Genomic DNA, 12,243 nt, shown 5'->3' with positions numbered 1-12,243 from the left:
CTGAGCTCTCCAAGGACAAGGCCCATGTTTTCTCCAGTGCCCCACACTGCCTTTTCTGTAGACTTCCTTGAGGCTAATTTCTGTCGGCTAATATATGTTTAAGGAAATTTTACACTGTGGCCTGGTAATGGACAAAGGTGCTTTTCTGTTGATGGGAAGGTGTTATTCTCCACAATCTGGCCTGTCAGATCTTGACAGTTCTGAGTTGGGGAGACAAACTATGGTCCTCCATTCCCTTTCCTCATTGTCATGGTCAGGAAATTTTTGCCCTTCTCTCAGTGAGCTGGCTCATAGCTCCCCTGGGGCTTTGAGAGATGACGGTTCTGTACACAGGCCCAGCCTGTGGGTAAACCATACTGTTTCATAGGTGTAATTAGGAAATAGGTGTTCCTTTCTTCACCTATGGTGCCTTCTCTAAATCTCAGTGGGTGACTTTTCAGTGAGCCTTCGTCTTGGCACCAGTGATTACCCAGCTCCCAGCACAGGCTTCATGCTCACATCTCACAGATCTGTGGCTGTTTTCCCCACTAGAATCTGAAACGCAAACTTTAGTTCTTTATGGAATCCTAACTGCAATCCCACATGTAGCTTGAACATGAACAATTTCATAATCTCTGGTTATATAGACCATACATATCACATTCTCTAAAACTGACATTTCTTAGTATTACAGGGGCATTAACCAGAATGAACTAATCTGTATCTATAAGTATGAATACCATGCATTCTCTGACTTACTCGAACTTTCCCTTGCGAGCAGGTCTAAAGCAAGATTCTCCTCAATTTATTACATCTCCTTTGTATTTTCTTTTTCTGTTAGTGTGTCCGTTATGGATAACCCTGCAGTATTCTTTTAGACACTCTTCTCGCCTGCCAAGGACACTCTACTACCCTAATCCATCAATTGCTGTAAAAAATTAAGTTTATAATTGTAAATGAAATGAAAGCTGTTTTTTATACAGTGGTGCTACTCATTTGCATAAACCACATATACTAGTCTGGGTGTTTATGTGCAGCCTGAAGAAAATAATTAATGCTTATTTCTTTCAAAGTATCATGGACCCCACTTAGATGATGTAGGGAAACAGTTCTTCTCTAAATACCAGCAGAGAAAAGAGGCAGCAATGGGCTATCCCAATAACAGGAAGGCCAAAGCTAACAAAGAAATAGATACAAGAGTAACAAAAATAGAAATGAACAGAAAGCATTTTATCTTTAAAGATTGCAGATAGCTCATTCCAGAACAAAATAAATCAACAACAAAAGTATAATTAACAATGCAAGATAAATGTAGTTCTCTCTGAAGGCTTCCTACAGGAGTCTTCTCTCTTTCCCTCCTTCGTCAAGATGAGAAATGACATCCTTTCCATTCCTGATTTCTAACTGCAGCTCTGGGGACACACTTTGAGTCACTTTCCTGAAGTGGAGCTTTAATGATAAAGAAAAAAATGAAAGAGGAACATAAGAGTCTATATTTTTCCAAGAAATGGTCTGTGACTCTATTGAAAATAAATATTTAAAACTCACTGGGCCAACTCTGCTGATGAGGAGGTAGGAACAAAATAGCTTTACGAGAGAACGTAAGCACCTTGGGATCGCTAAACCTCCAGGGCTTGGAGCAGCCTCAGACCAAGGAGCATACCCTGGCTAACTGGAAAACTACGCGCAGACAGCCTGCCCGGCAGCAGCCAGAAACTGGCAAAGCGCAACTGGGCAACTTCCAGTGCATTTGCCAGTGTCCTGGTTTATGGAGATAATTTAGGTGGAATTGACATTGTCTTAGAAAGATATTGAGCATTTCAGGACTTAAGAAGATACTAGCTTGTCACATATCTATACACTGCTGGGGCCAGAGTTATTATTACTATGAGGAATTTTAGCTTGGAATCTTCCAGATGACTCCATTCCATTGCTTTATAATGGCACCATCAGCCTTACTGAGCAGTTTGATTTTTTAGGATCAGGGATGCAGTTAGTAATTGTCTACCATAAGGTACAGAAAGGATCGCTGTGGAGCCACAAAAGGAGGAAAAGTGATATCCGTACTTTAATTGGTAAAGATTACATTTTTAAAATAGTCTTTAAAATTAACAAAAGTAATAATGATCAAATAAATTGTGAAATAAATAGAATATCTTTTCTGTACTGATTATAAAGTGAAATGATATAGTAAAAGAGTCAGTACAATCATACACAAAAAATAGAATGAATTTCTCCTTTAAAATATATATAAAAGAGCTAACGTAGTAAATGATATAAACTAGCTTTAAAAAAACAAACTAAAAAAGGATACAGTGTTAAGGGGAACTCTGGTGGGAACATAATCCTGAGGTCGGACCCCCAGGCAGGGCATAGAGGGCTCCCAGGGCCAGTGCCTCCACAGGCCTGTGGCAGAGTTGACAGTGTTGACTGATGGTCTGATTCTCCTGAGCTTGAGGGCCAAGGGAGACCAGGCATAGTGTTGGGTGGGAGGTGTGGCTCCTTATGAGTTCTGGGCCCAGGCAGAGATACTACCAGGTAGAGGCTCCCTGGTGTTTGTTGACTGTGTGCATGGTTATTCTTCCAGGCCACCTTTCCGTGTCCACAGAGCAAGTGTCACCTCTCCCTCCACTCACACCCAGGCACATCCATTCCTGTCATTGATTCTACTCCTTAAACGTAAACGCAAACAAGCCTTGCCTCATTGTCTTGTAACAAATGTTGTATCCAGGCTGCCTGGACTATTGATGTTGTATTTTGGGGTGTGCTGTTGCCTCTATTTCTGTATCCCTTTACATGCTGGCTCTGCTGCTGAGTGAAATTATTTTAAGCTCAGTTTATAGTCAAATCCAACAGATTTGGGGTTATCCCCTGTTTACAATCTAGTTTTCCTGCTAGTGTCTTCATTGTTATGATAAACTAATGGCAGTTTTTAAGGAAGACTGTATGCTTTTGCACTATCTATTATCAAGTAGGAGCATATATCTTATTTGGATTTTGAACAGAAAGGTATTTGTTTGTTTTTTCTAATGTTGGCTTTAAAACTTTGTTTTTCTTTGGATTTATACTTCCATTTCCAAAAGTATAACCTTAGATTTCTTGCCTGTAAAAGCCTAGAGTACTGTTTGTGGAAGTTCGTGGAGCTGCATATAACCAGAGGAACATAACAGTTTACTCCCCACACAGCTTCCTATCCACTGCCCTAATCCCCTCCCCAGGGGCCCCAATACAGACACACACAAAAACACAGACACACAGAGGAATGATCAACATTACTGATGGAAGTACGCTGTATTCTTCATATATTCTGGTCTCTGGTGAAACAAAGTTCTAGGGCAGTGGTCGGCAAACTCATTAGTCAACAGAGCCAAATATCAACAGTACAACGATTGAATTTCTTTTGAGAGCCAAATTTTTTAAACTTAAACTATATAGGTAGGTACATTGTTATTAACTTAATTAGGGTACTCCTAAGGCTTAGGAAGAGCCACACTCAAGGGGCCAAAGAGCCGCATGTGGCTCACGAGCTGCAGTTTGCTGACCACGGTTCGAGGGGATTATGAATTCCAAAATGAAAATGTCACGTCTTAAATCTTTAAGAAGATACACCTCAGATAAACTGCATCACATCAGATTGCCAAAATTTGTTTTCACTCGTTATACTTTAGTCAACTGATTACAAATTTGCTGAATTGGGCGCCCATGCTTGATTGCTATATATAACTTTTGAAGCATCTGTGAACAGGGTGTTGGCAGAGCCTGAGTTTTGCCTGTCAACTTTATTTTCTGCAGGTTGTGTTGTTTTCATAGCACCTCTCAGCCTCTACCACACTATAGATTTTACTTAAGAAGACTACTGTCTCCTCCTCATTTCTCCTCACCCTGAGGAGAGAGGGTCTAATGAAATGAAGACAGAGAAGCAACCATTCCATTCAGCAACTTAGAGTTCACTGATAATTTTAACAGACGAGTTTGGGTGGAGGAGTGAAGTTGGCAACCAGGTAAAAGTGGACTGCATAGCGAGTGAGACATAAGGATGTGCATTACTGAATTGAGTGTTTTTTTTGAATTGAGACTTTTGTCTGTAAAGAAGAGGAAAAGGGTGATTGCTAGCAGGAAATGGAGATTCTACGTGTGGGTGAGTGTGTGTGTGCACGTGTGTGCACATATGTGTCTCAAAAGGGCGGATCCTTAAATATTTATATACTGAGAGTATTGTTATTGAGAGAGGGGTTGATAATGCAGTACAGGATTTTCTAAGAAATCTTTGGGATGAATTGGCCTTTAAAGGAGACAATTCTTCAGTTACAGGAGAGAACACAGTCTGGCAGATGGAGGGTTTATTGATTTGGTGGTGGGAAGATGAAGGAATTTTAATCTGGTGGGTTTTTTTGTTTTTCAGTAAAGCACAAGATTAAGTTAAATGATGCTTAGGGAGAGAAGCTCAGGTTTGGGAAGAGAGAAGGCAGTGGGAAATTGTTGTCTTGGGTTCTGGGAAAGCTAGTTGATTAGGCAATGCAGTGCAGTTGCCAGCAGTTGGACATTTGAGGTTTGAAGTCAAATATTTAGATTAAAGTCAGTCTGTGTGTTGAGTGATTTTCTCCAGCTGTATCCATGCACAGCTGGTCATGTCCAGAGAAGGTGAATAATTAAGCTGATCCATGCTAGGGTTTTTCCAGGAAAAAGAGAGAAGCCAGGAAGATGAAGTTGTTTGTAATGATTATAATGATGGACTCAAATTTAGACAGATTCATCAGAAATATTTAATACCTCAATCATGCAAGTATACTTCCGTATTAAGATCTCAAGCTTATGATCCATCAATCTGGGTTCAAATCCCATTTCTACTACTTGTAATTATATGACCTCAAACAAGTTATCTAAGCGAAAATGGGGATAATATTGGCTCTTAACTCATACAATTATTATGCAAATTAAGTTTACACATTGAAAGAGTTTAGAACAACGGTTTTCAGTCTTTTTCATCTCATGGCACACATAAATTATTAAAATCCTGCGGCACACTAAAAAAATTTTTTCCCAATCTGACAAAAAAAAAAAAAGGTGTAGTTTTGATTCTGGACAACTGTTGTATTGACTGTTGTCATTTTTTAATTTGACAATTTAAGGGAAAAGAAGTCAGTGCCCCTGACTAAATTGTCAGGTACTGCATGTTTTAAAATTTTTTGTGGCACGCCAGTAGAAAATCACCAGTTTAGAAGATTTCCTGGTACAAACTGAGCACTGAAATAATAGTCTATTACTATGATTAATATTATACATTGTGACCCAGTGTGTGTTATCTTTCACTATGCACAGCAAAGAAGAAACATTTCTCCTTCCGAAATTGTCTTATCACAGTGCAGTGTCCATAGTTATTTTTCCCAGATTTGCATTTTTAATGAACTCACCTTTATTGTTTTTCTTTTATGTGCCTTTAAAATTGTGATTGGAATCGAATGATAAGTGACAAAACTCACAAAGTTCAGTTTCAAGTATAGGTTTGGGTAGATAAGTAACAAATAAGTGTGTTTGGCTAAGTGTCAATTTGGGATGAGCAGGGTGCCTTTTCATCACCTTTTATGGTTCCATGGAAACAATAAGGACCACCATAATGACAATTGATTTGAAAGTATTTTCCCTAGAACAGTCTTTGGCCTAGAAATCAGTACATTATTAATCTATCAAAATTATATGTGCTTTGCTGTTGATTCCTTGTCTCATATATTGGACAATTTTATGAAACAACATTTTAGTGTTCTATTCATTGGTGTATAATCTGTATTTTGTTGACTTACCAGAATACATTATGAATCACAATAGGTAGAAGGATATACTACTTATTAATCATTTGATTAGTTTTCATTAAAGTTCATTTAATACAGGGACCACATGTTATCCAAGTGGGACACCAATAAAGATACATTTTTAATAATTATAGAGGACAAGGGGTCTGAACCAGTACTATCTCTGATGTTGAAAAATGATTTAAAAAATAGGGAATGGAGATGTAATGCAAGCATTGTGAGTATAGTCAACAATACTATATTATCTTTCAAAGTTGCTGAGAGACTACATCTTAAATGTTCTCACCACAAAAAAAAGAAAATATAATTATATGATGTGATAGAGATATTAGCTAATGCTACATTGGTAATCAATACATAAATGTATCAATCAACAGGGTGTACACCTTAAACCTACACAATGTTATATTAATTTTTTTTAAATTAATTAAAGAGGATACAATAAAAATGGATAAAATCTTGACTCTTACAAATATAAAAAGAACATGTGTCAAAGATTTCATTTAACCCACTAATTAATTATGGAACGGGTAGAAAGTTATAACAGGCTCCAAGGGGAATACTGAATACTGCATCTTTATAGTTAAGGGTTGCTAAAATAAGTTGTCATGCAAAGCTCACAAACTTGTCAATATCCACAGGACAATAATCAATTTGTATTCCAGAGGACACAATTTGCATTTCTATGGATAAAATATCATTTGCATTACTATCAGTTTCCTTCAGTGTTCCATTTTAAAATAGCTCAAAGACAATTTAAACTTCACAGGGCACCCACTAATTTTTTGCCCACAAAAAAAGCCTTTATAATTTTTCCTACACAAGCAAAACCAGCCTGGCTGGGCACCCTAGTTACTGTCACAGATTCTCATTACTGTTGCTTCATATGATTTTGGATTTAGCTGCTAATTGCTGCTTAGACTTTGAATATTTTGTTTTATTCTTGAACAGATTTCTGTGTCCATTCTTTCTTAAAAAGAGGATTTTTATAATAAAATTACAATTTCATTTTACACTTTATCAGGTTGTATAATAATAAGTCCCAATCCTCTTTCCTATTCCAGGTTGGGCAGAAGCTAACCTGTTGTATTTTTTGGGGGAGGGAGAGAAGTGCAACTTTTTCTGATTTGGTTGCCTACTCTGGCAGCATTTTGGCTCAATGAGCTGAGCAATCTGCAGCTGTTCAAATACTTTGAGCTTTTGTGTGGATTGTGGATTTTGCTTTAAAATCCCCCCCCCCCCCCCACTTAAAAAAAAAGGAAAGAAAGAAAATCCAACAGCCAACTGCATCTACTACTGGTTTTTTGTAACTGTTGTTGGGTAAGCTGCAGTTATACATTTGTAACCAGAGGCTGTGTTTATTTTCAGTGTTGGCAGTTCTGCCTAATGAATCAACTGGTATTGAATTCACAAAGGGGGATGCCTTTTCCCTCCCTCCATCTGTTTGCCAAATGTGTGTGCTCCCTCCGCAACTACTAGTGCTTTCACTAAAAAGAGCTATTAGCAAGCCTTGTTCCCACTGAATTCTCAGGCCTCTGCCTGACTGCATGGAGAGATGTTTCCTCTCATGGCTCCATAGGGGTTGTTGGCCAAAAGACCACACTTGTGACTCTAGAGAAAGCGTCATTATGTTTGTTGTTTAAGAATAAAGTTTGGCTCTGCATTACTCATAGCCTTGTTTGGTTCGTGAGCTTTGGTTTGTTCTTTCAGGATGGGTTGTCTGTCTCTGGATAGTAGTGTTGCCATGGGGATTGAAATTAATCAAAAGTAAGAGACAAGCGATCAAGTGAATACTGGTAGGCTGACTTAAGACTGGGAGGCCATGATGAAATTGTTGGAATTACACTATATTTTCAGCAAATCCTTCTTTAATTCTCATTGATGGTAGGGAAGCAGTTGTTTTATTAGAAAAATTTGGAGGTGTTTTTCTTTATTTTTTATTTTTAGGTTCTCACTTTCAGTCATGCATTTAGCAGCTTTTTAGGTTGGTGCTTCTCAAACTTAAATGTGCATATGAGTCATGTGGGATTTTGTTAAGAGGAGATTCTGATTCAGTAGGAGCAATATCTATATTGAACATATTCCCGGGCTGTACTATCTATCAGTAGTAAGAATGTTAGATGAAACAACTTCAGTACTTTCTTCGGGGTCTTTGGAGCAATTCGGATAGTCAGTGGGTAGAATGGTTTTGTTGGTATTTGGTAGCAGCTCATGAAGTGGGAATACGTATTTGCCTCTGTATTAGCACTAAGAACCAGGTACAGGAGCCAGACAACTTTCTAACTCTTCCTGAGACAGATCTTCACATGATAGGTATGTTATTTTGTTTGAGATTTTGGAAATTCTAGGATATTTTACCTAGTCCTTTTCAAAGCTAATGTTTTTCAAAGCAAATCATGAGTTATTTGGGGGTTCTGTTACCTGTGGGTACATGACAGTGATTATACCCTTTTCTAAGTGACATGCTCCACCTCTTGATATATTACATAGGTTTAAAAAATAATGTCTCTTAAATGCGATTGTATGAATATTTTAATACCTCTCTCTTGTGCACTGTGCCATTTCACCTAGCTTACTAAACAGTTTTATAAGAATTAAGTGTCATCCAAGAAGTCTTTTGAGTACTATAAAATGTTATTACTCTATTGTGACTCAGATAAGGGACAGGTAGCTATTTTTAAATATAAGGCCATTTTCCCATTGAAGTTGAGAGCTGACCAACTCACATACACACTCAAAATGAAGGAACCTATGTTGATCTACTTTATCATCTCATTCCCCAAAGACTTCCAATTCTTTGAGTTAGTTTTGGAAATTATAGAAACAGAGAAAATATAAACTTTGCTTTGAAAGTGATGAATAAGGATCATGAGAAAAAAAATGTTCAATATCTATATTTTTAAAACCCCAATAATGGTTGAAAGGTTCAAGTCGGTGGTGGGCTGGCAGGCTAAATAGCAATCTTAGACAGTGAATAGAGAAAAATTGAATTGATTTAAAGAAAAGGGAATGGGGAATGGGGATATCCAAAAGGAAGGGCTACACAGCACTAAGCCAAAGGGTATTGGGTCCATGATAGCAACAAAAATATGCTTGGGGCAGTGAAACAAGGAAGGACATTGAAGAAACAACAGGAGAGCCTAGCCTTGGCTGCTTTGGTTCACTAGGAAGTTAGAGAAAAGGGGGCGTTGGAGACAGGTTTAGGGGCTTAGCCTGGGATGAGCTGCTGCTGCCCATTGCTCCCCTGGTTGCAAGTCTTATGGGATCCCTTAGAGCAGCGGTTCTCAACCTGTGGGTCGCGATGCCTTTGGCGGTCGAACGACCCTTTCAAGGGGTCACCTAAGACCATCCTGCATATCAGATATTTACATTATGATTCATAACAGTAGCAACATTACAGTTATGAAGTAGCAACGAAAATAATTTTATGGTTGGGTCACAACATGAGGAACTATATTTAAAGGGCCAGAAGGTTGAGAATCACTGCCTTAGAGGGAAGAAGGGCCGAGGGAATGACACTGGGGTGCTTCCTTGGGAGAGAGGCCATGCTGGGTCCTTTTGTCCTGAGCATATTTATCTCTCTCTCTTGCAGGTGGAAATCTTAGGGGAGGTCTCGGGGGTGGGGGGGGGGGCGCGGTGGGGGGCGTCTCAATAGAATATCCATCAGCTTTCTAGGTGTGTTCTTTCAGGGTCGTGGTCTGCACTGATTGGTCCGTGCCAGGGCAGTGGAGTCATTAGTCAATGTAGCTGGTCTTTAGGCAGCCAGGGCATCACTTGGTTTTGCTGCTTTTCTGGGCCTGGAAGTGAAATACAACTGAGGCCTAGATGTTATCTTTGGAGAGGAAAAGGTCGGGGGTGGAGGAGGGGCGACTAACCCACATGTTTAGCCATATGAAAAGTCAGGGGGTCCAAAGCGCATGACCAGCAATATGCTAGGGGAGGATAGGTTACCCTGGGGCAAGGTCCTTGTTTTCCCAGTTTTGCCCCTTGCTAGCCACCTGCCCCCACCCCCCAGGCTTTCTGCCCTGGTGAGTTTCTGCACCTGGCCCATCCGTCCTTGCTCTGCTCATGTCTAACAATGGGTAACTGAGGAACGGTCGTGAAGTCAAAATGGCCAGAGAGACACATACCTCAGGGGAGTGGGGTCCAGATACCTAGGAAGAAGGTATCAGGGAAGAAAGCAACTTTCACTCTACCTTCATAGGTCCTGTTTCTGAGGGCCTGGGAATTAAACTGAGGAAAGACAGATTAGCAAGAGAAAAGGAAGTGTTAATTTATGCGTGCAATCTTAATTTATGCGTGCAATGTACAGGTCTGCAGGAAGGCTGAATGGTGAGTCACACTCAAAGGCATGGTTAGAATTTGCATCTTATACACCTAACTTAGAAGGGAAAAGGGGTGGGGAGAAAAGGCTCCGATGAGAAAAACCAGTAAGTTTCTTCAGGAAAGACTTTTCTTTTTGTAAGAAGAACAAACATGTAATAAGAAAGTTTGTGATGACGTTTGTTTATGCAGGTGTGAGGGTGTTTCTGCCTTCCTCAGGGCTTCCAAACTTCCTGTCCAGGAGGGGATTTATGGCAGCCTCATGTCCCAGGAGTGGCTGCTTTTAGTCAGATAAAGGAAGCTCTGAGAAGACCTCTGTTGAACCTCAGAGCTCTTTAGCTTCAAATAATTCTTACCCCAAGGCTAGGGTTTTGAGTGGCTCCCCACAGAGAAAAAGAGAAAATATGCACAGAGGGAGGAGAGACTTGGGCTGAAGAAGAGGGAGGCTCCGTAGTTTGTGAGGTGATGTTATTCAGAGTGAAACTCCATTTGTCTGTTCTTCGGGGAATTTGATTAGGACTTCAAAAGTATAGCGACTGCGACTGCGACTGCGCAGCTCTGCTGCTCTTGGAGGCTTTGTTCTGAAGGAGAATCTACATCTGCCTCACAGGAGTAGAATTACCCTGGAGTCTCTATTGACCTGGTGTTATCAAGCCTGAGGCCCCAGGGTCCACACCAGTCACACTTTACGTCTACGTTTTAATTTTTTAAAAAATATATTTTATTGATTTTTTTACAGAGAGGAAGGGAGAAAGATAGAGAGTTAGAAACATCGATGAGAGAGAAACATCGATCAGCTGCCTCCTGCACACCTCCTACTGGGGATGTGCCCGCAGCCAAGGTCCATGCCCTTGTCCGGAATCGAACCCGGGACCCCCCAGTCCACAGGCCAACGGTCTACCCACTGAGCCAAACTGGTCAGGGCTAAGTTTTAATTTTAGTTGTAATTCTTCTTGAAATAGATAAAGCAAAATATGTCAGCTACATTGTCACAATATAAATTGCTCAAATAAAAATGTATTATTGTTTTTCAAATATTAAGTAATAATTGGGCACCAGGTTTCTGAGTGATCTATCATGGGGATATTTTAAAAAATTGAATAAAATTATATTTGTGTATTTTCTGTGAGATATATATTACTTATATGTTCTTTTATTTACATTTATTACATTTTTTCCCCAGCCATCAAACACAGACAACCTGTTGGGATCATCCCAAAATGACTGAACTCTTTCAATCCCTTGGTAAGTATTGTTTTATTTAATAGTAATGAATTAACTTAAACTGAAAAGGGTATATTCTTGGGTGAAAACTAATCACCAGCTTTTTTTAGATGGCATGTTATGTTTAAAGCACCATGACAGTGACATACAAAAGCAGTTGAATTTCTGAGGTCAATGAAGCAAACAGGTCTTACCTTTCTTCTTAAGAGAATGTGAAGTTTGAAATGGCATGGCCCAAAAATCATGACTTTAAAAGGGGAATATTATAGGAAGTGAAAACAAAAACAATTACAATATAGCAACCTCTAATCCACTGCTTTTAAATCTGCCTTTAGCTCGCTCTTTTTGCTTTTAAATCTGCCTTTAGCTCACTCTTTTTTAATAGATCTTATTAAATTAGCTAGCTGAATTTTATTTCTTCTAAGTACAGCTGAAGAGCTAAATTCATTTTTAATTAAAAAATGCAAGAAAACTCATGAGATGACAATTCTTTCTTATAGATTCTGTGTGTGCGTGCGCACTTGTGTGTGTGTGTGTGTGTGTGTGTGTGTGTGTGTGTGATTTTGAAAGAGTTTTCTCTTTAAGGAGCAAAGGTGCTGCTGCAGAGGGAGGGGTAGCACCCCAAGGCTCCCATGCCACTCCCATTTCAACAAGTGGGGAGCACACCTTTAGTGTCTTTAAATATCAGGCTCATATGTGAACTTCCATTTGTGTGGGTGAGGGAGGCTTCAAAGTTGAACAAGTGAGAGAAAAGTCACTGGTTTGTTTGGTGAGCAAAGGAGAGGGCAAATTTTGATGATTTCTGAGTTTCCTTCTAGCTCCACTAGTCTCAAATACTGGTACTCTGTCTTCAGGGGACAGAGAAAGAAATTGCAATATTTGCTCTTTCCAAAGGTTGGAATAGTGACTG

The 12,243-nt window shown here is 39.4% G+C and overlaps 1 protein-coding gene across 1 annotated transcript in view; it reads left to right on the top strand.

Moving 5' to 3' along the window:
- The window catches only part of UTRN (utrophin), a 433,433-nt gene that overhangs the window by 358,154 nt on the left and 63,036 nt on the right, over window positions 1–12,243 (top strand). Inside the window, 1 exon segment of the mRNA XM_023750172.1 lies at window positions 11,293–11,354. Coding sequence (XP_023605940.1) covers window positions 11,293–11,354 — 62 coding nt within the window.

The sequence above is a fragment of the Myotis lucifugus genome, unplaced genomic scaffold (genome assembly GCF_000147115.1).
Source record: "Myotis lucifugus unplaced genomic scaffold, Myoluc2.0 scaffold_11, whole genome shotgun sequence".
NCBI classification, from domain to species: Eukaryota; Metazoa; Chordata; class Mammalia; order Chiroptera; family Vespertilionidae; genus Myotis; species Myotis lucifugus.
This window is presented reverse-complemented; position numbering and strand designations above follow the sequence as displayed.